General features: G+C 46.1%; 1 protein-coding gene across 1 annotated transcript in view; it reads right to left on the reverse strand.

The window, feature by feature from the left end:
- Window positions 1–1,106: 1,106 nt before the first annotated feature.
- Window positions 1,107–25,969, reverse strand: part of TENM3 (teneurin transmembrane protein 3) — a 194,344-nt gene continuing 169,481 nt past the window's right edge. The window contains exons 21-26 of the mRNA XM_039250689.1: window positions 21,400–21,575; window positions 19,928–20,163; window positions 13,024–13,320; window positions 8,464–10,075; window positions 5,757–5,887; window positions 1,107–3,400 (exon numbers count right to left, since the gene is read on the reverse strand). Of these exons, the coding sequence (XP_039106620.1) occupies window positions 2,645–3,400; window positions 5,757–5,887; window positions 8,464–10,075; window positions 13,024–13,320; window positions 19,928–20,163; window positions 21,400–21,575 (3,208 nt within the window). The 3' untranslated portion in view covers window positions 1,107–2,644. The remainder of the gene's footprint in view (window positions 3,401–5,756; window positions 5,888–8,463; window positions 10,076–13,023; window positions 13,321–19,927; window positions 20,164–21,399; window positions 21,576–25,969) is intronic.

Below are 25,969 nucleotides of genomic sequence, written 5' to 3' on the forward strand. Positions count from 1 at the left end.
GTCTTTTGTTTACATATTCCCCAAGGTCACTATTTAAAAGCATGTCCAGATCACAAGTCTTTTTAGAAAGAAATAGGCTCATTATATCTACTAACAAGACACTAATTGGGTTGATTTGACTTCATCTAAAAAGAAGCACCATGAGAGATTCCAAATTTTATTTATCGGTGCCAGTGCAAAGGACCAGTCCATGTTGAGAAGAGGGTAAGATTATGATTTCATTTCTGTCCTGTGGAACAAGCTTTTCATGGTCAATACATCAGAGACACTTCTGAGAATTTCGACTCAGAGCCTATTTCAACCAAAAGTACTTACAGCATGCTAAATACAGTCCAGCAGAAATTCCATCGGACAGAACTGCAAACACCTAAGTTAACAGGTAAAAAAGAAAACGTAAAACAGAGCCATGGTTATGTGGTCTGAAATCTCATAGTTTTTCTAAATCGGGGCTTCGGAATACTTGCCAAAGGATTTCCAGGATAAAAAATATTAATGCTAATCTGTGCTTTCATTCTAATAAAATATCAGCATTCATTAGAAGATTAATTACTTCGGTATGCTCTACCAAATACACAAAGACAGTAATAGCACTGATACTGTAAATTCAGTAGCTATTTTGAAACTTTCCCAGCCAATCTGTTTAATAAACACGCCTACTGTGCAATTTAGAGTATGTGATACACACAAAGCAGTTAGAAAATTATTTTCAATACATCACTTGAACCTTTATATTTATGACATGTTCACTTGCTATATTTTATCACCATTATACATAGAAGAAAACAGTGTGTACTATAGCTCAATGAACTGAGAAATCTTTTCTAAAAATATTTTTGTGGCTGAATTTAGTGCTCACGAAAGAGATTTGCGAGAGCGGTGGGCCGACTCAGAAGGGCAGGTGGCGGCCACGTGCGGTGTCACTCGCACGCGCCCGAGAGGGCACGGCTGTCCGTTAGCTTCCAGCTGGGTGTGGGCCCCCCCCCCCCCCCCCCCCCCCCCCCCCCCCCCCCCCCCCCCCCCCCCCCCCCCCCCCCCCCCCCCCCCCCCCCCCCCCCCCCCCCCCCCCCNCCCCCCCCCCCCCCCCCCCCCCCCCCCCCCGAGACAGAGCAGGGGCTGCCTTTCAGACCAGCTCCCAGCATGGTTGGGTCGTGGGGGGCTTATGGGAGCTTCTGTCTCCCTTTGGCATCTCTATTGGTGACCTGATGGTCCAAACCCAAGAGTAGCGGAGTGACCCTGACCACCTCCATCTGGCCCTCTCAGCGCTGCTCGGCTTCTGCTCTTTCCTAGATCTTAAGACACATGTTTATGGGCATGACTACATCAGATCCTTTCCTCCTCCCAAATGTTGTTTCCCGGAGCATCTGATGTGGTCTCTTGCGTCCATTGTGAAATGGGAGCTTCAAGGAATGGTAACAGTAAAAACCCTATGGTTAATTATATCAACTCCCCTCCACTGTTAGGGACGAGACAGGGCCTCTCCGGCCCAGGTTTTGTTTTTTCTGTTTTTTACCCCCATATCTTCCGCTACATTCCACCAGCCTTAGTTTTCTACGGTGCCTCTTAGTTGGTAATGGTTGAGGACACTGGCCTGATGAAAAAGAGAAGAAAGAGAAAGGAGTTCTCTGATTAGCCACCCACTTAGGATTGCTGTCCTATCCATCTAGTGATAGAAAGTTGCACATTTTTTTTCAACCTAATACAAAAATATTAACACTTCTGGACATTATAGGCATAAGTCGTTATATCTCTACAATATAATAATTTATACTGTACAGCTATAACAGATAACAAAAGGTGCAATCCTTTTAAAAAAATCACACAGTTCACATGTTTTTATCGTTTTATTTTTAAGTATAAACTTTTTAAACACTTTACATAAATTAACTCCTCTGAGACTAATATTTGATGTACAGTAAATTGTAATTCATATAAAAATCCATAAACAACTTGTCTCACATAATTTACAAAAAAATCAGGGTTTCCTTTGCTTATCAGTGACATGGATTCTATTTGCCAGTTTTTTTTCCCCCAAGGCAAACCACGTTAGCATTGTAAAATCCATTATGAAATCCCCGCGGTGGCGGAAGTCACTTGAGCCAACGTCCTTTTTACAAAGCAGCACAGGGAAAGCTGTTGGGTTGACTATAAACAGTAATTTTGCCCCACATTTGAAAATTAACAGATATAGATCACATCCTATGCAGACAGACTACTTCTTGTAAGCAAAGGTCGACAATTCGGTAATATCTGGAAACACTGTACGCATGTTTACCTTAAATACAGTGCCTCGAAGGAACCGGTGGCCTAGCACAAAATGTTTAGGCCTTTTTTTCCTCTCTTTCACTTATTTATTTCTCCTTTCAATACTTTCAGTCCAACTGAGTGCAGCGATATGCATATGTAAACATATTCTTTAAAGCCGATCACCTTTAAGGTCATTCAGAAAAAAAGTTTTTTTTTTGTGGATTTTATTATTATTTTTTTAATAGCAGTATCATTCTCCTGGAAGGCTCTTCTGTGTCGGAGAGTCCGATTCGGATTGTGCTACAGAGAAATCCGAGCAAAGGTGTGGTGTAGGCTCAAGAGAAAGCGCGCGGCGCACCCCGCCGGGTCCGTCCCCACCCCGGCAGCCGGGCCCGGGGCGTTACCTCTTGCCGATCTCGCTTTGTCGGAGGAACTGGATGTTGTTGGCGCTGTCGGCCAGCTCGGGGTACTGCTCCACCGAGAGTACGTAGTACCCGTCGTAGCCCTGCACCTTGCCGGCGCTCAGCAGCTGCCGCTTCTCGCCCTCGGTCCAGAGGCGCGCGCCCTCCTCGCCGTCGCGCACGCGCTGCTGCTCGCGCGCCCAGGCGCGGGCGAGTGCGCGCTGCCGCGCCTGCTCCAGGATGCGCGCCTTCTCCTCGTCCAGCGTCATGCCGTAGCGCACGTGCAGCGCCAGCGCGCCGAACTGCATCTCCACGTCGGCGAACCTGCGAGTCCTGCCGTTGACCACGGTCGTGGACTGCGACACGGTCACGTTGATGCCGTTCTCCAGGGCCTTGCGGCCGCTCGTCAGCCGCAGCGTGCCCAGGTCGCTCTCGGGCGTGGTGGTCTTGATGAAGTAGTGCGTGTCCTTGCCCTCGATGGTGAAGTGCAGGTTCTCCAGGTAGAAGGCGTTGTTGAGCACGGCCGCCACCTTGATGCAGTCCTCGTTGGCGATGTTGAGCACGTTGGTCTGCACGCGGCCCTGGCTGACGGCCAGCATGACGCCCTTGCCGATCAGCGACTTGACCGTGGCGAACCACAGCCACGAGGGCGCGCCGCCGCCCTTGCGTCTGCTCACCTGGACCTCTGCCATCTTCCCCAGGGAAAGGAAGGCCTTGGCCTGCCTCGCCACTTGTTGCTGAACTCCGAAGATGGGCTGAAAGGCGAAACAGAATGGGGGGGGGGGTCGGTTTAGAGAACGTCTGTAGCTCTCGGTTGCCAGGGAGCCAGGCTGAAAAGAGGTGAGCCAGGCTGAACAGAAAAGAGGTGGTCACGTGTGTGTGCCTGTGTGTGTGCTGGGGGGGGGGGGGAGGAGAGGAGGGAGTGGTACTTGTGTGGAGAGCTCCCAGGCATTTATTAAAACCTCAGTCAGTTCTTTAGCGATGAAAAAGCTTAAAAACCCTCCGGGCAGAGCAATTCGCTCAGGGTCCCGTCCCCTCAAGTTGATCCAAATGTATTCTGAAACGTAAATAGAGGTGACACCATCATGTAGTACTTAAGAGGTTTGTAGTTTCTAACGTGGGCAAAATATGGTTTTAGCTTTTCTCTTTCAATTTCTAGATGCTCTTTCCCGTGCCCATTCCATCTGGGGAGCCGAGCTTATGGGTGCCTCCATCACAGATGCTTTCTGCGTGGGAGCCCGAGGAATCGGCAGCCCGCGCAGGCAAGGCTGGAAAGGCTGCGGTGCTCGCTGCGGGATGACCGCGTCCCACTTCGCAGGCTTTGAAACGGGCGCGCTTTAATTTAGGTATACTCTGTACTCCCTCCTGGCGAACGCAGTTTTCGGCTGCATTTTCCGCCAGCGTAATGGTAGGAGTGTATGGGATGGGTGCACAGTGGGACCGTTAGAGGGGAGTTTTTATTACTTTAGGAAAACGCTTTTGGTGGACTTAGGGGCCGTGGACCATCTACACTGGCAACTGCTTTAAGCTGGGGGCGTCTTAACTCCGCCATGTCTTCTACTACCAGATGTTTGTCTGGCCAGTGTTTCCCAAACGGAAACATCTGTTTCATTTGCCGCAGTGAAAGAGACATTTGTTTTCCTGCACTTGGGGCAAGCCTCAGTGTCTTTGGCGGGGATTCCCTAAGCTGTCCTTATGGTGTGCTTCTCTTGACAGAGAACTTGAACCATATTTACAAGGCCGCCTCGGAAAAAACAGTTGGCAAGTCCATTTGTACAGTAAGACTTAAGTGTTTTCAGGCATGTTGGAAAGTCATACGCAGTTAGGACACGCCTGTTCAAAGGCCCTAGGAAACCTCAGTGTGCCTGGTCTTCGTGACGTTCGATCAGCGCAGACACGTTTGCAATTAGAAATGTTAAAATGGTTCCCAGACCTTGGGAACTCGATGGGCTTTGCTGCTTAAAATGTGAAGGTGACATCTTGAAGAAGGAATTGTTTCATTTTTATTTTAAAAAGAATTTTTTAAAGTTTATTTTGAGGGGCAGAGAGAGAGGGAAAGAGTGAGAATCCTTGTGCTGTGGGCACACAGAGCCCCACAAAGGGCTCGATCTCAGAAACCGTGGTATCATGACCTGAGCTGGAATCAAAAATCGGACAGTTAAGCGACTGAGCCACTCAGGCATCCCGAAGAGGGAATTGTTTTCTGGACCAGAAAACAGAGGTATTGGGTTTGCATATACTCGTGTCTGTGTGCGCGCGTGTGTGTTCTAGCCAGGATTGCCTTTTCTCTTTGTCTTCACTGAAATTATAGGAAATTGCTCAAGGGGGGGGGAATTAATCTTTCTAAGAAACTCTGCACTCTCTCCTCCTTATCATTATGGGGTAACCCAATTTCTTGATCTTTAATTATTCTTGCTTTAAGCTAGAAACTCTAGTTTCTAGTTTTCTTGTACATGCCTTTCTGATCTCTGAATGAGGGGAATTAAAAGTGCCATTTTCTGAAATGGCAGCTCTGACTTTCCAATTTTCCATTCTTTTTCTTTGGTTCTCAGGCCAATTATAGGCCTCCTGAAATGTTATTTTCAGGAAATTCTATAAACACCTAGCTGCAGCTGGAGCTTTACCAGAGGACATTTTATTTTTACTTTCAATCCTTCCCCATGAAACGCGGTTTGGATCTGAAAGAAGTGGAACTTCGTGGCATTGTTTGTGGGCTGCTAATTTGTAATACGAATTCCCCGCCCTCTTGTTAATTGTATCTTTGCCAAAAGGTCCCAAGTGCTATAAATGTGCTTTCATGGGGGTTCTCTGTAGAAACCCTGCACTCAAAAACGAGCGCCCTCATTTTATCACCTTCTGATAAGGTCTTTTTATGTTTTTATCAGCATCACTAAGAGCAGAGTTAAGCCTGTTTAACAGGCCCCTGCTTTGCTGAACAGAGACTTGGAGGGAAGTGAGGTTTTAAAAAAAAAAAAAAAAAAAAAAAAAAAAAAAAAAAAAAAAATTAGTGTCTTTGGTGCACTTTGACAAGGGGAGTCTGATTAAAGGGGGCAATAAGATGCAGATAAGCCATCTCTCCCCCTTTTCATAGTTTTGCTTTTTGTTTCTTACCGGCACATCATCCCACTGCTGACTCTTCACAAGTTCGTAAGAAGGCTCCGTCAAATCAAATTTGGGAACGGGGAATCCAGGAATAGCATTGTGCAGATGGAAGCCAAATGTCACCAGCCAGCTGTTAACATCTAGGAGAAGAATGTTCCGCAGGAAAGGTATTAGAGTTATTCTGTGCTTTCGTACATGTAAATCCTTACCTTAAAAAGAAAACACACCCAACTTCACCAGCAATAACTGACACATTTGCCTTCAGCTTACAATTCAAAACCCACCCTCTATTTTTAGGCACGAAGACAATAGCCTCGGTAATGAAACCGTGGCCAGGGCTACAGAAAACACAGTCTACTAGGTGCTCAAGGAGACTAGATAAACTGTCACAAGTGCGAAGTCGCATCCTGTGTGGGTAATAAGTGGTAACAAAGGGTAGTAACAATGCACAGCAGCACAAAAGAGATACAGATGAGGTAAACAAAGGGATTCTGTACTTAGCAAAGACTGGTCTTAACAAGAAGTTGTGTGTTAATGGCTTTCAAAAGCGACTGCCCAAGGATATGCAGCTTCCACAACCCATTTTCTATTAATAAAACCCCTAAATTGAGGGAATTAAAATCGAGAGTTGATTCTTAATCAAAGATGAATGCTGAAGGCTGGCAGAACGGGCCAAGGGCACACAAGTTTGATTACCATCAGCTATGACTTCAAAGGCTCACCGTGCACAGGTGGGGGCGAACTTTTTTGGGGAGAGAACCTGGAAACCTTTAAAACGGTATTTTAAAATATTTCCATGTGACCCCAAAAGCCATTAAGCTCAGAATCAGGCTTTTATTCTGTTCTGGAGGTTATAATGTTACAGAACTACTCAGCAGGCTTGCAGCTTTATGAGTACAGTTGGGTGTAGATTATTTTATATATTAAGCACATTGCTGGAAAATTTGAAATTGCATTTCACCTAATATATTTTATGCTATTCCATCTCTCTTTTGATGTTTTTCAGAAAATGCTGCTACGGCATTCCCTGTAGTCCACGTTGCTAGGAGAGGATGAATTCAGGAGCTGCGGGCTTTCCGGTGTTTCAGCGGGCCCCTGTCAACACCTCCTCCACAACCTGTGGTAAACTGCTTGTCAGGATGATGGAGAGCCACCTGCTTTCCTCTTTCCTTCTCTGGGGCACAAACTCTCACCTCATCACCAGGCTGGCAGACCCTCTGTCCAAGCATCACGTGGCTATCAAACCAGTGGGTTTCTCCCTCTTTTAGGAGGGGTGGTGGTAGAGAGAAATCCCAAGTTGATCATGTAGAATAGAAAGTGACGCTGTGTGTGTGTGCACACGTGTGTGTGTGCACACGTGTGCGCGTGTGTGAGAGAGAATGAGTGTGTATAAGATTACAAGGGATTTTCTCCTACTATGAATGATGTCTGTGTAACAGTAAAACAAAAAAAAAAAACCCACCAAAAAACACAGGGCCTTAAGTACTGAAAACTATTGCCCACATAGTGGGGACTCGGATGCACATGTGTACACAGACACCTGGAGAATACCATGAGGGTGTTGCTGAATCAGGATTCTGAAGGAAGGGAGCTTCAGCTGGTTCACGCGGAGGAGAGCTATGGCAAGCTTGCAGGAGGCAGATGTGAAATGAACAGAGGGCAGCATTTTGAGAGCTGTACCAAGAACTGAGAAAATAGGCATCTCAGCATGCCTCCAATGTTGAGCAAGAAAAGAGCCAGCCTGGAGAAGCATCTAACACAAGCCAAAACAGAAAGCCTTAAGCCGAACGGAAAACAAAAAGAGGAAACAGGAAAGAAGCTTCTTCCAGGAAACATAAGTGCAGCAGGGAGGTTGATTATGGTCGCGTAATTCAGGGGAGGAAGGGGGAGCCAGAGTGGTGCTTGCAAAGCCCTGGTCTCTCTCATCCTGGTGGCTTTGTGGGGACAGAAGTAGGAACAGAGGTTTTCAACTGGGTCACGCGCTCAACTTGGAAAGATCTCAGTGTCCCCACGTTGGCATAACAGTGAGTGCCAATCTTGCCACCAGGCAGGAGCTGTACCAAATGGCACAAAGGCCGTAGTGAGGACGGAAACAGGACCTACTTGCTAAGCAAGTGGTGGGAGAAGCTGTTCCTTTATTGTCCTGAGGTGGTGGTGGTGGAGGGGGACATGGTGAGGCACTCTGTGCTGTGTGTCACCTCGCTTCCTCCATTAGAGCTTCACACGTGTGTTAAGAGGAAAATCAGCATGGTACGTTTGCAAAGTAGTTACTGTTTGCAGCAGAATAGCGTACATTTTGTTAGGTCTTCTACCACAAGGTAGGCATTATTTTCCCCAGTTCACAGTTAAGGGAACAGACTTTAAAAATGACGTGACTTGTCTATAAAGCCACACCACTTTACAGACACGGGTTGGAACTGGAACTCTGACTTGGGGACTCCAAGTTCACCCCGTATCATCTCCCTTCCTTCAGCAGCACTTCAGAAAATTGTGGCCTTGGGCACTGTAGACAGACTAGGAAGTGACAAAGCGTGTCTCAGTTTGCCTTTCCCTTTTCCTTCTAAGGAACTATAGAGAAACAAATACATTTAAAGGTCAGGCGTTTGATTTTGCGCGAGTAAAATGTGAGGTCCGAGAGAGAAACTCCAGTTGCTTTGCGTATTCATGTAAGGATTAAAGTTACTCAGCACTTGGAAAGGAAAAAAAAAATGCTTACCTGTGATGTAATCTTTCACATCATGGATTTTGCTTGCAGGGTTGTTATTCCTAAACATGTAGAGGTTAAAAGGAGCTGGGTCCTTCCCAATTCTCTTCCAGATTTCTATGTCCGGCGTCGTCCATCGTCCTGCCAAAATATCATAATCTCTTTCTCCAAAGTGGATTAATTTTGTGAGTGGGTCATATAAGCCACCATGAAATCCAATTACCAGCTGAAAGTCAATATTGGAATCAAAGTAGATTTCACCATAGGCAGTATACTGAATCTGTTTCAGCATAAGCCCATTGCTACTGAACACAGCCAACGGTGTCCCTGTGTTATCCGACGCGATGTAGAATTCATCCCCGCTGCTGATTTCCATGGCAAAAAGGTGTCCTTGGAGATCATAATAGAGAGAGGTAATTTCTGAACTGGAATGGTTGTAGACATGAGTAATCCTTGTGGGGTAGGTTAAGTCAGCGTAAAAAAACTGCAGGTGCTGTCCGAGGCTGGTTTTGCTCGACACCCGCCTGCCCAGGCCGTCGTAACGATAGATCACTGTCCAGCCACTGCCTTTGCTATAAACTCGAGTCAGAAGCCCCTTGGAGCTGTACTCGAAGATCTCTGTGCCTCTTTGACGCAGGAAGCCGTCTTCATCCAGCCGATACTGAACATCCCCTAGTCGAGTGATTCGGTCTCGCAGGTCATAGCGAAGGGGGGTCAGACGCGCGCTGCTGCTCGGGTTCAGCAGGTGGAGGTTTCCGTTCAGGTCATAGTTGTAACGCCACATGATCTTCTCATTCAGGTAAACCGTCTGGAGCTGCCCATCGACGTCATATTCATAAGCGTATTTGGTCGTGTTGGCAAAGGGCCCTATTTTAATCTCTCTTTTGGTTACCCGACCCATGTTATCGTATTGAATTGTAATCCAGTACATGAGCGACCTGAAGATCTCATACTGAATTTCCTTGATGCGGCCGTGAGCATCAAAGTGCTTTGTGTACGTCATTACGGCTGTGGAGATGATCTGGTTAATGTCGTAATATATAACTCCAAATTTTCCAAACTGTTCAACTTTGCCAGAAATGTCATCAAACTGATAGAGGTCAATGGGCAGTGGCGTCTCGTTGATGACACCCTGCATGCTGGTCACTCGAAAGCTGTTGTCATAGCTATAGTCAAATCTCGCATTTACCATTCCATCCTCACTAAAGCGGAAAATCTGCCTGTCAATCAGGGGACCAATCTGCCTGTATCTAATGGTGCAAATAAAACCATCGCTCTGGAGGTTTACGGTTTTCAGGACGCCCGCAGTTTCATCGTAGGTAAAGCTGACCCTCGTGCTATCGTATAAAATTTCCGAGAGCCGGGTCTGCCTTCTGTACTTGAACAAGACCCTCCGGCTTGTACCCAAGAAGGCCGTTTGCAGAAGGAGACCTTCCTCGTTGTAGTCTGTGATGACGGAAGCGTTGCTTTCCGGGGGGTTGTATATGTTGCGGTAGTAGCCAATGGACCGGATGGTCTGCATGGTGTGGCGGGCCACGCTGGGCATGGTGATGGCCGACAGCCGGTCCCACATGTCATATTCGAAGATGTACTGCCTCTGGCTGTGAAGCAGGAGGACCATGGACTGCAATGACAGAACATCCCGTTACTCAATATTTTTGTGAAGGTGGGGGAGCAAAAGCAGATTCCGTGACCGCATATACACAAACATCCCACTGGAGTAAATGATTTTCATTTTAATTGAGTTATCCTTGACCTTACACGTTGTTAACGATCCCCTGCCTAATTTGCCTGGATGCTTAATTGTGAGGGGTTCTGCAATTAGTGGCTCAAGATTCATAATGTGCCACTTGTCACGATTGTACCATTCTTTTTCCAGGCACTCACAGCCAAGCGGCAGATTGTCGATGGATTTGGAGAAGTCATAATACAGGCACGCGCAAAGCTGCTTTAAAGACAATATTTCAAGGAGAAAACAGCATATGGGAGATGTGAGCCTATTCATAATTAGCAATTATTTAGTAAGGTGGCTTTTCCCCCTCATTTGATTGAAGAGCCACTCAGATCATGTCTTAATTTCCAGTGCATCTGGGGGAGGAACAAAGCATTCAAAATATTACTTTATGAAGAAGAGACCTAAAATTAGCCCCAAATGGATAATGTGTGTAGAAAGCATCAACGTCAACAAACTCCACTAACTCACATGGTGAATGAGAGGCATGATAGGGGTCCAGATATGGTTTCTGTTTGTGTGCAAATTCTTGCCTGTCATCTGGAGTGACAATGAAACCTGCATTTTAAAATTTCCTTTTGTGAGTATCGAGTCTGATTCGAATCCCAGGTGCTGTAAGAACGGCTTCTGGGCTACATTCTACTTGGGTGCTAAATGAGGGAGTGAATAGATACAGAAGTTAAAGTGAGCTCTGCTCATCTGCAGAAAGACAAAAGGCAATCGTTTCCTAGGCCGGCCTGGGAGAAGCTCAACCCTGAGGCTCAGGAGTAAACAGTAGAGCTCAGTAGTCATGCAGAGCCTGGGCGATTCTCTCCTTCGAGGAAGCTGCCGCCAAACCCCGTGAGGCCAAACGGAATGACGGCAGATCTATGGGTGTGTGCGTGTTAGGAGCTCTCCGGGGACTTCCGCTCAGCCCTTGCCAGAGAGGGACACGTGATCCCTTGTCCAAGGCTCGTTCCCTTTCTCGTTACTGTCCACTGTCTTGAGGACTATTCCCGACAGTCTGCCTTGTGCTAAGGAAGGCTTGGATTGCTGCTAAAGTCATAGATTTAGTACCTAGCTGTGTGGTCATTTAAAATCCCATCTGATGGTAGCTAATCACATATTACCTGTCTTTCTGTGAGTAAGTTTTGGCCTAGTGCGCCTGTCCTTGCAAGGAAATGGAAAAGGTCTGGGTGGAACTTAGGGATTGCGAGAGAGGAGGAAAGCACGCTTTGGCTTTTTGGATCCCCACTGATAATGAGAATGTGATCTCAGTTACTGCTCCTATCATTTCATGGCAGTGGCTCTTATCAATGACATGCTCCTTGTCTCCTTTGAAACATTTTTCAGCGACATTTACGATCATTACTATCAATTCTCAAGGTGTGGGTGTTTCTGTTACGCTTCTCTGTAATGTACTTAATTGGGAAAAACGTTCCAGGATATGAAATGGGGATCTATTCCCAATTTCTTCAGGAGGAAGCCGTCTTGGGGTTTGTTAGGTTGGAGAGTGACGGGTTTTCCAGGCCTGGGGATCTGCTCCCTGGGTAGTGGGGCTTACTCCGGGTCTCTCAACAGATCACCGGTCGAGTAGCTAACGAGTGTGACAATTAGTGTGGAGGGAAACCTGTCATCTAGTGGGCATGGGCCCTTGTCTCAAGGGGGAGTCTCTTAGAAGAAGAGCAGGTAAGCAGGCTGCGGGAGAACAGACTGGCAAGTAGGGTCCTGGCTGGAAGCCTTCCACGCTGGGAGGCGTCCAGTGCCGAACCTGCAGCTGACACTGGCTCCCTGGACGGGCAGTGTGGACCCCTCGCTGTCTACAAGTAGAAGGGATGACTCCCCTGCAGCAGGGTTAGGGTTAGACTGAGGAGAGCACCTCCAGTGAACAAGACCACGTGACGTGAGCACAAGAGGACACGGACGTGAGTTTCGGGTGACAGGTTACTGTGTGTGACCCACGTCAGGCCGGAGGCGGTCACCATAGAGAGCTGAGCTGAGCTTGTAACTTGGGCTGCTGCACGCTCAGAGGCGTGACAGGCATTGGAACGCAAAACGGGACCGTTTCCTGGCACCAACGTTCATCTCCAAGGCAAATGAAACCCTCCATGAACGCGCTCTTTGATGGGTTATGTTTTTTAAGAAGGGAATTGCAGGGAGGTGGCTGGTTCCCTGTTCTTTTTCTTCCGCTTTCATCTCTCCGGACCACAGTCCCTGTGCTCACACCTCTCAGAGTGCGACTTAGCATCCTGCACGTGGGTAACCTTTTTGGTGTTGTGCCAGTGCTTACGAATGGGCAAACACCTGAAGGCAGGATGCTTACCCCTTTCCCGTGCAGAACATGGGAGGGATGCCACAGAGTTCCTGAGACGTGGCTTTCCATAAAATAGCCTCTCTTGGTTAATAGTGCATAAACAGGACCTACGTGCCTTTTCTAGTTACGTTGAAGTGTTGCCAGCAACAACACAAAACCGACAGCTTCAACTGTGCTAATGTAAGGCTCTTTCTTAAATGAAAGAGGCAGCGCGGAGATTATTTACAAACGACTTCCATGCTCAAGGTCTAATTTGTGGATGTTGCCGACGTATAAACTTGGCAGGTGGACAGTATGATTGCGTGCTTGTTTGCGGCATCAATCACTTAAAAGGGTCTCAGGTAGTAGAACTTAACTAAGGAAAAAGTACTTTGCTAATGCAGAAATTCATCACCGCGGTCCCATGGTGACTTATATATTGATACTTAGAATAATAAATGGAGCTCGGTCCCACGCCACTGTTTTTCTTGCCCACAGAGCCCCCAGGTGATCGCTGAAAAATACTCATCATCACTTCCCTCTTCTGACCCTTGCGGCGCAGGCATACCTTTTCTAAGTAGGTGTAACTCCACGTTTTGCCATCAGCAAAGACTCGGGATACAATCCTCCCCTGGCTGTCATAATCTACTTTCTCGCTAGTGGTGCCCCGCTGGACGCTGGCGATTTGACCGGTGGATGAATAGGTGACATTTACGGCTATCAGTTTGCTGCTGGGCAGCCAGAGAGTTGGGTGCCCTGACGTGTCGTAGGCGATCCTCAGCAGGAATTTGCGGTGGTCGTCGTAGATCTTTTCTGTCTTTGTTGTTCGATCAAAGTCAACGGAAAGGAGGTTTCTGCCATTAACCTGTTACAACACAAACAGCGTGATAACATAAATCGTGCTAGCCCAACGCCAGCCCCTTATTACTCTTCAGAGTCCCTGCTATTGTTTAAACACCATTTATGATGATTGATTCTCTTCTGTCAGTAAATTAATTTAGCAACTTCTTGGGTACAAGTGCAAGGCAGTAGATTAACAGCTCTTTTAAGAGGTTTCATTAAGCAGAAAGACAGCCTGGCGTTTGTTCAAAACCTTTTCAATTAAATGTTGTAAACTTAAGCAACTGATAAGAACAAAATACCAAAATGTACTTGCTTTAAAGTCTGCTCAGAAGCTATGAAGGTGGTAAACATGACCTCTCTGTAAATTACTCAATGCCCCTCCCTCCAGAAGATACCGGAAAATAATTGCTTAGGAGATGAATCACGGCTACATTAAATAAAAGTGGTAAATGTGACTCCGGCCCTTTGAAGAACAGTTCAGTAGAAGTTGGAGCCCACGTTACTGTAAATTATTAATGAGTTTAAATAGCAGGAGGTTACAAACATGATCATTGCTTTTGGCCCAGTGCTGAAATGTCACAAGTTTTTAGAATGCCTTTTCCTTTGATAACATCTGGTTAACTGGCAGGGACTTCAGATGATTTGCTCCCACATCTATGTGGTCTGAGTCCTGTGGTAAGTTTACAAATCCAGCACCGTGTTGTTGTAAGAGGGTCTCTGTGTGGCTCTGTGCCACGTCTCTTACAGTCTGTGATCCAAGGCACACACAAACCAGCATTCGTTCCGGCAATGGAAACGTGGCCTTGGTTAAACTCTACTCTAATGGGGTGCTGGGTGGCTCAGCTGGTTAAGCATCCAACTTCAGCTCAGGTCATGATCTCACGGTTCATGAGTTCGAGCCCCACGTCGGGCTCTGTGCTGACAGCTCAGAGCCTGGAGCCTGCTTCGGATTCTGTGTCTCCCTCTCTCTCTGTCCCTCCCCTGCTTGTGCGCTCTCTCAAAAATAAATATTAAAAAAAATTTAAACTCTAAGAATGGTCTGCCACATACTGAGGACCCCCCTAAGAGTGGACTTTCAATAGCAAGATAGAAGCTTTGGGGTGGTGACAGCTTGTACATACCAAAATGTGCATTGACTATTGGACTGTTAAAAATTAAATGGGAAAATCTTAATCTTCCATGGGAATGTCTTAGCTAGAACTTTTAAGACAGACAGCTGCCGCTGATCGGTTATACACACCTACACACATATATATGCACTCCACATTCACACTTGCAATATATGTGAATATAGCTGTGTATGTACCTATGTAATGTACGTGCATATTTATGTAAAATCTGGGCTAAACCTAATTTGAGCAGTCTATCATCGACATTCAAGCCCCATGAAAAAATACTCTTTAGGCTTAAAATGTTCCAATCAGTGGTCCAAGGGGAGTATTGTAATGTCCATGGAAAGGTACGCGTAGAGAAGACAAGACATAAACTAGTAAGTTCATGGTTTATAGGGGAAGTGATGTTGGGGGCACCAAAGCACCCAGACAGGCGAGTCACAGGCAACGAGCAGGGTAGAGCCCCCGACGGAAATCAGGACATGTTCATCTTCCAGTTCGATCCTTGCAGATCCGGCTGTGGTGGGGAAAAGGCCCGCTGTGCCTTAGCAGCAACTGGTGTGTGAGGTGCGTGTGCGTGTGGGTGTGCCAGGGGGAAGAACCAGGGTCCAGAGTCTGCATAACTCTGGGCTCTCGCCTCTTTGAAGCTGTCTGTCCATCTGTCGAGCGCTTGCACAAGACGCTTGAGGCTCAGTCAGCGACTCTGATTTGATTCTACTCTCCAACGTGGAAATGTCTGCATGCTCATCCTCGCCTCCCGTGAATTTTGCGAAATATTTACGTTTGCAGAATGCTTTGTGGACCTTAGAAAGAAGCTGCTAGCTAATATTAACAAATATATATTTTAAAGCCTGTAGGAGGATTTGATTTGTGATCAAATTAACTCAATACCGAACCGGCAGAATCCAGCCTTCAGCTTATATTTGCCCCAAATTTTTGATGCCTTGGGAAGAGATTTTGCACAATTTAAATGGTTTCCTGTGGTTCTCATATTTCTGATTGTGATTTAAAAGAAATAAAAAAACCCAAAACAAAACGCCGAATGTTTCGATTTGCCTCCTCTTCTCCTTTCTTGGGTTCTCCCAGGCTGTGAGCCCAACTGAGTAGTTTCCACGGACCCGCCGCCCACAGGACCACCCCGTTTGTATTTTACTTTGTATTCGGTTCCATTTGTATTCCATTTCTTCACTGCCTGCCTTAACCGCCCTGCATCTCTGCAGCGCTGCTTCTGGTTAGAGCATCGGCAATCTGGACGGCAGGCCTGCTCGGAGGGCGCAGGCACCAGAAGGAGCCGGGCAGGGGGAGGCCCGGAGCCCTCCTTTTCCCCGCCCGCACCCTGATGCGGTGCCAGGTGGTGCCTCGCTCGCTTCTCTGGTTAGCGGATATGGCTACGCAGCACCAAAGCACCCAGGTGACAGGCGAGGGGTGTCACTAGGATAGCCATTGTGTGCGCCACCGTACCAAACACGTCACCATATGGAAACGTCTAGAAGCACTGCGAGACCCAACATCTGGGTACAAGTTTAAATCTTCCTTGTCCAGACGAACGCTGCATCTGCAACGCCTTCCCCATGTCCTCTAACTGAAGCAACGGGGGGGAAAGATCAGAAGGGGCTGTGTTTTTCCCAACATTCCCAGCAGGCACCAAGGTTTCAGCCACCCTTACTGTTTCCAGGCACCAGTCAATATTATTCAGTAGGCAAAACTTCAGAAGATACTAACAGATCTTTTGTTTTCTCTATTCTTCCCATACACAGTAGGCTAAACAACAGGCAGTGGTCAAGGGACATTTCCATCCTAGGACATGGTCCTGCTTTAACTATACCTTTTTGAAATTATGGCAACTTCCCAACCTTTTTTTTTTTTCTTTTCTTTTGACAATCATAAATGACTGGTGTTGTTCCATGCCCCAGTGGCCTTCTAATAAAGTTTTAATATAAAAAATATCAGTTTAAATGGAATAGTTCATCTAAGATGAAAACCCTTAGATCAGATCATCACTATCCCTCCAGCTACATAAAAATGAATCCAAATGTTGTGTTTGGATAAGAGATCCCATGAAGTCCTTTGTGATCTATAGCGTTGCTTTCAAGCAAGCATGGAAAATCCCCCATTTTCAAAGATCACGTCCAGCATGACTGTAATGAATCACAGCGTCCCTTTGAAATTGGCACGGGGGAAGTTACCATCTTCCCTGTAGAATGCTTGGAAAACTAAGGCGTAAAGATGTGACACCATGTCTGTGTGTTTAAAGACATACAGCACAATCGGATTATATTCACGGAGCTGGAATGTTATGGAGAGAAGCGAGGGAGGGCTGGCTCATTACTGAGGATATTTGGTGACAACGTCACGGCTCCCTTGTATCCCTGCTGGAACGTCAACTGGCTGCAGATTGTTTTGCGTGTCTCTCCGCATGTCAGCAAGTGCTAACTGCACTGTACAACCTGGTCGTAGGCTGCGCCCCTCAGCTTCAAGTGAGAAACAGCACATCACGCGAATGTGACTCGCAGAGTAAGATTTAAGTACGTGATCATATTTTAAACACAGTTTTGGCTTTCAAATTTTGAGGATTTCTTTCTGAAACGATTCACCAATTCTTGCCCTTTAAGCATCTGAATTCTGGGCCAGTTTAGAAGACGGTTTTTCTTTTCAGAAGGCCATAGCAGTTTTTTTTGTAACAGATTAAAGGCTGCTTCCAGTGCCCAGCACTGACAAAAGGCTGGGAATATTTACCAAACGTGATACGAGAAAGACAAGCAATTTTTATACCTGTGTCTTTTTTTTTTTTTTTAAACTGAGCAAGCAAGTTAAAAAAGCAAGCAAGTCATGGAAATGTCTGATCATATTTTGCACTGCTTTTCCACATCTCTCGACCTCATTTGCTTGTTATTTCCTACTGTATTTCCCTTTCCCCTTAATGCATGTTTCACAGAAAATGCTTTCCACGTTGCTGGTTTCTTATTAATTTTCCTTTTCAACTCCTTTTTAAAAAAAACTTTTAAAACTATAATATCTGGTGTTCTATCCATTATATCTATGCAGTCTACTCAGGTTTGTTTACAGCAGTCAAACATTTGCAAGGATGTGTTATTCATACAGCTTCTCTCTTAGATGTGGATGCAGAGAAATTATAAGGCTGGCTTTTTTCCTCATTCATTCATGGAATAAATATTTGAGCGCCCACTCTGTGTCAGGCACTTGGTTGAATGCAGGCATATACCTTATAAAACGAATGGATGTTTCTGCTAGGAGATAATGGAAGGTAAGAGAGATGTTCTCTGCTTCAGGAAAGTGTGGGATATAGATGGGTCGCTTTCCAGGCTGATTCAGTGTGCTGTGACGACCTTTGAATCTTTTCTCTTTTCCCTGTTTGGGCAGACTCCAGGTCGAGTCCTTAAACCAGATTTTCATATCATCACTTTCTCCCCAGAATTTCTCCCTTAGAACCACAGACGAACGGAATTAGCAGTCAGAGCTGGCACATCCAATCTTATCTTGAAAGTAAGAAACCCTCCCTTGTGATCTCGGCATTGGCTCTATGAGAGCAATCACACGTATCAGCTGGAAATCTGCTTCCAGGGTGACTGAACAGGCCACTCTAAATAACGTATTCTCTGGAATATCTTGCCAAGGCATTGTGGTTCCGCTATTTAGAAGAAACTAACACCCGTGCCTGCGTGCACTCTCTTTTCTTCCCCCAGAGAAAGTATTTGCTTCATTGTGAATCAGGCAGAGACCCAGAGACAGAAGACAGGATTTCCTCTACTCTTCCAAAATTTCTTTTCATGCCCAGAAAAGCCATGTTACAAAGAAACAGAGGATACACTTAGACATAGCTTGTCTCAAAGAAGAGAAGGCAACACGTTACGTGGTCAGTTTCTGGGCAAAGTATTTCCCATACTCTTTCTTTCCTCCTGTGTTCTGTGTTCCTAACCAGGGTGCTGAATGGCTTTTTTTTTTTTTTTAATTTTTTAAAATTTATTTATTTCTGAGAGAGAAAGACAGCAAGAGCAGGGGAGGGGCAGAAAGAGAGGGAGACACAGAATCCAAAGCAGGCTCCAGGCTCCAAGCTGTCAGCAAAGAGCCCGACGCAGGGCTCGAACTCACAAACCATGAGATCATGACCTAAGCCAAAGTCAGATGCTTAACCGACTGAGCCACTCAGGTGCCCCACTCTCTCCTTGAGTTTTTAAGCACGTTTTTTTTTTTCTAAATGGCAAGGGGAAGTAATTTTAGGAATAGTTATCTACATTTATCTACTCAACTAAAATCTGTTTGCTAATAGAAAGGATGAATCAGGTTCTGTTTATAGTGGTCTGAAGGCGGTTCCTTATAACTTGTGTTTTAGTGCCTAATCTGTGTTGTGTCTACCAAATAGCTGTCATAAATCACAGCCTGCTTTCTAGTTATATTTGGCCCATGATGTGAGAGGAGGAAAACAACAACACCCAACAAGGCAACACAGAGAAGATTCTGCAAAGATCAATTACATTAGCATAATCAGAAGTATCATTGTATTTCTCATAAAAACAATACAAATCAATAGTGAGGAGGCAGCTGTTAGGTTCTGCCATTGATCCTCTCCCATGCATCCAAACTATACTTTAAAGATATTGAGAATACATAGAAAGGATCCACCTTTCAATTGCCAGCTCATCTCTTTTCTTTTCAACGTTTATTTCTGAGAGACAGAGAGAGACAGCATGAGCAGGGGAGGGGCAGAGAGCGAGCGAGACACAGAAGCAGGCTCCAGGCTCTGAGCTAGCTGTCAGCACACAGCCCGATGTGGGGCTCGAGCCCATGAACTGTGAGACTGTGACCTGAGCCGAAGTCAGACGCTTAAATGACTGAACCACCCAGGCGCCCCAAGCCCATTTCTTTCAATGTACATATTTATGATCGGGGAAAACTTTCACTTTACACCAACACTTACCCTCATCCCCACATTAGAGAGCCATCACTCCTAACTGAGTGCATAAAGGAAAAGTCTAAGATTATTAAAATAATATTAATAAAACAATGGTTGGGAATGTCCTCCACGCATTTCCTGGTTTCTTAGGAAAAAGCTGATTTTTTTTTTTTTTATTTTTAGGTTTCTTTATTTTGAGGGAGAGAGAGAGAAAGCGCACAACTGGGGGAGGAACAGACAGAGAGCGGGGGAGAATCCCAAGTAGATCTCTGCACTTTCGGCACAGAGCCCTATGTGGGGCTCAAACCCGTGAACCGTGAGATCATGACCTGAGCCGAAATCAACAGCTAGACGCTCACCTGACTGAGCCATCCAGGCGCCCCAGGGAAGAAGTGATTTTTAATCACAGATATATTGAGGAAAAAAAGCTTTGTTCAAGGAGCCAGCTGTTACTACGTATGATCTAACGGCTCCGACGGCTGGAGAGACCTTATCCTCTGGAGGAAGGCGCTGTGCCGAGGGCCACACTGGATTGAGCACCATGCTAGAGTCCCCCGCAGGGACAGCTCATCCCCCCTCCCACCTGCCCTCCAACACCAGCTTACCCTGAGCTTCCGGCCAAAGACGTTGACTTTTCCTTGGGCTTGCTCTTTTCGGAACCTCCACTCCACCAAATTTTGCCCGTTTTCCCCAGGAAGACTCATGTTTCTCTTGGCAACTGTAGGATTCGCCGTGCCGGCCAGGACATGCGGCTCGGTCTGGTAGTGTGAGTCCAGGCCACTGGCGTAGAGGATCCGAAGCGAGCCGTCGTACCCAATCTGGTAGCTGTTGCGTAACTGATCTGAAGCACAAGGAGCGGAAAACATGAACTGTGAATCTGGACTGAATGTGGCTGGTTGTGCGGTGAGAAGGGCTCCACATTTCTCAAATGTTGACTGAGCTCCGCTTATAGGGAAATAAAAAGTACTTAATGTTGTCCTCTTAGAACATATCAGAACAACTTTGATTTCTGGCGTTTTATGCTGTGACAGAACTGGCTTAATATTAAAGGCAGACTTCAGGGGAATTTAAAAATCCTTCTCCACAGATGTGCAGAGAATGTTCTGCAAAGAGCCACCTCTGTGCTCTCTCAGGAGGCTGGCGTGTCACTGCCAGGATGTCCGAAGACTCCGCTCCCCTAAAACCCATCTATCATGTATTAAAAAAGATCTTTTGAAGAGATTTCAGGTCTACACGTTGTATATAAAAAACATAAGGTAATATTCCCCCCAAACGGACTTCTAAAAAAGGAATCCATCTTGTATCTTGTATAAAAATGCCTCTCATCTTATAGCCTTCTGCCTCAATTTAAAATTTTTGACTAGTATAGGACCATTTGGGGAAGGAAGGAATTCAAGCAATATTAATATTTGATGACTGTAGAGGTTACTTGGGAGAACTGGTAGAAATAATGAGTCAAAGAAGTTTAACTCAGATTTAGTAATTATTCTTCGAGCTATGACCTCAAAACTGCAATTGTCATTGTAAATAGGCTTTTCCAAGATTATGTCAAAAAGGAATATCGTGGGCGGCTCCATCATGAATATACTGGATACATGTGTCTATAGAATGAATGGAAAAAAAAGAAAATAAGGTCCAGATATTACATAAGCGGGCACTGAGAATTTGGTATCAAATGTCCAGTGCTCACATCGTACGTGGACTGAAATGCCACATGGTGTGCAGATTCAGAAAGGGCTCTGTCTGAAACGACTATACTCCGTGCCTATGAAGAGGTCCCGCTCCCAAAAACTGCAGACGGTCGCTTAGAAAGTGACTCAAAAAGGGTCTGAGGATACACACAAAAAGTTGGAATGAAGTTGTTTTTGGAAGTTGGAGTAGATACTGGGCGATCTAACATATGTACGTATCATGAAATAAACACTATCTGTAGATGATGGATGATTTCAGCTTACCTCTAGAAGTTTGTATTTTCACCTTCCCTTTTCTGTCTCATCTTACCAAATGGGGTAGCCACGTTCTGTGGGGATGTTAGTGGCATTTAAGATATCAGTTTAAACTTAGCTTTCGTGCTTACCTTGAACCATGGTGTAGAAAGAGTCGATTGAAGACAGATTTGAAGTGATGCTGACGTCTTCTTCGCGGCTGGATGACTCAATGTCCACTGTGATAGCCTTGTCCATGTCTCCATGAAGGCTTGTGACCACTCCAGTTGGAAATGTAACATTTGTCAGACGACCTTCGCTGTCATAGCTAAAAAAGAAAAGAGGCATTGACTCGGTGTTAGATAGCAAACCTCAGGGTCTTCTTCCTTGTAAACACAGAGTGCGACAATTTTAGCTGCACAAATTTGGAAGAATATTTGTCTTTCTGCATGAGCCACGCAGAGTGAGGACTTCAAACGTGCTTTGAAGTAATCAAAAGCCTGTTTAACACAGAAAAACCTCACCGGTGAGAGCGAGAGTAAACAGAGTAACCCTCTACCTCAGCATATTATTCTTTGAAGTGTGAACAAAATCCTCTTGCACGTCCAATTTGCTGTTTCAAAGGGAAGGTGTTTATCGATACTAAATGCCTTCGTATTCTTCCTATTTTCTATAATGTAGATTTAATTCACCGTTATATCTGGTTTTAAAGTTTTACTAACTTATGCTCTCTACAGCAGTGCAATATGAACATACAAAAAAAACTTAGTGAAACAGTGATGTGTACCCATGTGTACGTATGTGCATATGTAAAAATATCCTTTTAGTATCTTGAGACACCTTCAACAAATTAAGAGAATAAAGCCTTTAAAAAAAACTTTCCTATTTCTCAGTGTTGACATTCTTTATAATGGTAAGTCTGAGGGTCAGCATTTGAGAACTCACCCCTTGCTACAAGGGTCAGCATAGATGAGACAGATTGTCACCACCCCTGTCTACACTTAAGTCCAAATCTCACCATTATAATAATTTTTTTTAGTGTTTATTTATTTTTAAGAGCGAGAGAGAGACAGAGCATGAGCAGGGGAGGGGCAGAGAGAGAGGGAGACACAGAATCTGAAGCAGACTCCAGGCTCTGAGCTGTCAGCACAGAGCCCGAGACACGGCTTCAACTCATGGACCGCAAGATCATGACCTGAGCCAAAATCAGATGCTTAATGGACTGAGCCACCCAGGCGCCCCAGGATATATTATTAAAAAGCTGTCCTATAATCATAAATATGCATTGTAGAAACAGCCTTTCACCAAAGAATTGATTTTTCGGTGACTTTACACTTTATGGTGGCACCAGAGAAAATTTCAAAAATGACAATGTGGTTTGAAGAAAGAGAAAAAATAGCAAATTCCAGATGGAAAATGAGGAACCTCCTTGGGATACCAGCACACGTAAGCCTGGATGTCAGATGGGTACTAAGGCTGATTTGTTAAGAAAAGGTGTAACTGACATGGAGATTTGAACCACACCCCAATTACAATTAGCCCAGATACAGAAGAGCAGAGATGGAATCTTCCTAGAGGAAGAGAGAAGTTCTCAGGGGAGGACAGGATCCTGAAAACAGGTGTAAATATGGGCAACAGGGAATAGGGGTAGAAAAACGTACCTAAGTGATGCTTTGGAATAAAAGGATAGGGGGTTATAGAGGGTAAAAAAGCAGCTTTGAAAACGGTGGTTGGTAACTAAGAAGAAGATTCTAGGTAAGAGAAGTAGAGAAGATGAGGTAGAGGCAATGCCATGGCAGAGACGGGAGGGAGGGGAGAATGAATGCAAGAGAGACGATGAGGTGATCCCATTAATCCAGTGGGGACAGCATCAGTCACATGGAGGGGACGACTGACCCGATGTGACAATGTGCCATGCCACTTAGCCACCGGCCTGCAGTGGTACTCAGGAGAGACAAGTAAGCCACAGAGAAGCAAAGAGGAAGAAAATGTGCCGTTAAGTGCAATCATTGTTTGGGCCCATAAAAGGCAGAGCTGAGATAAAAAAGGCAGACTCCTTCCCCTCCCCACCATCAGAAATGCCCCGAGCTGATGAAGACATCGCTGAAAGAAATCCAACATGGCTTACTGCTGTCATTGCTTTCTTAAAAGAAATTACTGCTCTTGAAGAAGCAAACAAGGCATGGCTTCATTTATAGGGAATTATTGACAAAACCCAGCCTGAGGTTCGATCGCAACCCGAACATAATTCTTGCATCTCTTTGTAATTCTCACTTGCTACTGCGTTTTTAAGAAATGAACATCCGTTTGAATGCTCCTACATAGGAGAGAATTCAGCCCTGCAGCCCACCCAACTCCCATTTTACAGATGGAAGCATGAAAAGATGATGTGCTCAGGTGACTCGATCAGGCTCTCACGACATCCAGTGACTGGGCCATAGTGGGGGTTCCGTGCACCAGGACCCCAGATCCATGACCCTCCTGTAAATCACAGAGCCTGCTGGAAAGAGGCAAACTACAGCTTTATATGGATGATGCACCCGCAGACACTTGGCTGATTTGTTCTCGCTGCTGTCACTCACCTGCCCTTTTTTGTCCCCTTTGCTGGTAGATGCTTTCTAGCCTCCTTCAATCTAAGCGGGAACGTCCCTTTCTCCCGCAGAAAGCATTTCTCCAACCTTCGCCTCTGCTCTCTCGCTGGCTCCCCACACGCTCCGCGTCCCTGGGAAGGCATTTCCTATCACAGGCTGTGAGCACATGGCCGCCGACCACGGGATGCCGCACATTCAGACTCTAACCTACCGGCCTTTGGTTCTTTGGAAAATGAAGATACAAGTAACCTTTGTGGGTAACGGGAGTCAGAGTGGCACAGGGTTAAGCTGGGATCTTAGTGGCCCAGCTTCCCAGTGGAGCCCGGGAATTTGTGCCGTCGGAGCAGGGGCGAGATCAACGTTAAGGTGCGGGTGGGGGGCACGTGCTTGCACCAGACAGCTGCTCAGGGGTCCTGCCTCAGCAGTCACGTCGCTGTTCTGAACAAGCTCTCTGTGCAGGTTACAAGGCTGGGGAGCCGTGGGTACAAAGGGCACATGACATGTGGCCGGGGAGAGGGTACGCGTGTGAAAACTGGACACGGCAGCCACGGGAGGGGTACGGGCCAGAGTGCACGAGGAGGGGACGAGGTCGTGCTGCTGTGACACGGGAAGGGCCCCATCAAGGTGGGGACCTAAGCCCAGGCTTGAAAGAGATGCACGGCTTGGACAGGCAGATGCGGGGCGGGGGGGGGGGGGGGGGGGGGGGGGGGGGGGGCAGTGAGCGGAAGAGGGTCCACAGAGGGCCTGTTATTAGGTAGGGGCGGCCCAGACTTGCCGATGTTACAAACCGGGGGAAAAATCGGGGATCAGCATAGAAGTCTTGTCTAAAAAACCTATTACCCGTTACCCTCCATCATCTCATAAAGGCAGGCCACTCAAACAAACCAATGGGACAAAGGACCTAACTTCAGCGTGACAGACCATTGTTTCAAAGGAAGAAGTAAAGCTTTGTGGGGAAAAAAAAAACTTTCTCCACGTGCATTTATTAATTTTTCCTTTCAGTGTGGATCAGGGAAAACGCCTTCGTTATTAGCACCCACGTGAAGAGAAATAAAGACAAGATGGAGGAGAGACAGTAAGGTGAGCAGGAGACTGTGGATAAGGGAAGGAGAGAAGATTAAGTCATCAAGGATGACTTCCGGGTACTTTCACAAATGGCAGGCAAACCCTTTCCTCACCTCCACGGGAGAGAAGTGACGCACCGACAAATGTCCAATTGTCCTCTGAGATGCTCTGACCCACGTACTACAAGAAGCCTTCCCAGCAAATACATGCCTCCGGACATCATCTCTGCTTATGTGCAGCTCCATGGCTCTACTTAATGTTGCTTGGCCTTGGTGCTGAACCAGCCTGTACATCTGAGCCAGCTTTCTTTTATTAGCCCTTTTGAATTTACAATGCAATAGGCTCTAGGGAATTTGAATAGAACATCAACTTCACGCTCTCCGTTCACTCGTCTGGTCTTAGCCTCACAGCTTCAGATTCATAACACAGCACATTCTTTTCGCTCCCGATTGACCCTCTTCATAAAGGAACTCCCCGGCAAAGACAAACTCCCTGAGGCTCTTCGTGACCTTGTGCTCTTTCACTGATGGGATGCCCTTATTTGATGTTTATCTATTTGTCCGGCTTTAATTTTGATTGCATTTTTTTGCCTACACTTGCTGTTTTAGCCTTTGCGGTATATTTTTAAATCTCTTTTTAAGGTTCCTGAGCAGCGAGATTATCGACAAATGCCCCAGAGAGTCAGAGCCTCAGCCCTCCTCCGCTGAAATGCCGTGTGCATCCTGACGTGAGATCTCCCCCCACCCCCTCATGGAAGTTCTTGCTCTTCCTTCTTCCTTCTTAATCTCTCCGATCCCTGTGTTCCCATCCCCACAGCCCTCCCCACCCAGATGCAAAACCCCTCTTCTTGCCTCTCCCCACAGTCACTGATACCCGGTTAAGCTTCCGAAACACCACTGTTAGAATATTCCCTGCCTACTCATCTTCAGTAGCTCCTCAACTGAGGGAAAAATGGCCTGCGTCAGACTTTTCCCAACAAATGCCAACAGACTCCTGATACTGCCGATTTATCCAAGCGGGGACACTGTGCAGTTCTCGAACACTTTCTTTAAAACCCAACAACATG

Source organism: Hyaena hyaena, unplaced genomic scaffold, assembly GCF_003009895.1.
Source record: "Hyaena hyaena isolate Hyena2069 unplaced genomic scaffold, ASM300989v1 scaffold_377, whole genome shotgun sequence".
NCBI lineage: Eukaryota > Metazoa > Chordata > Mammalia > Carnivora > Hyaenidae > Hyaena > Hyaena hyaena.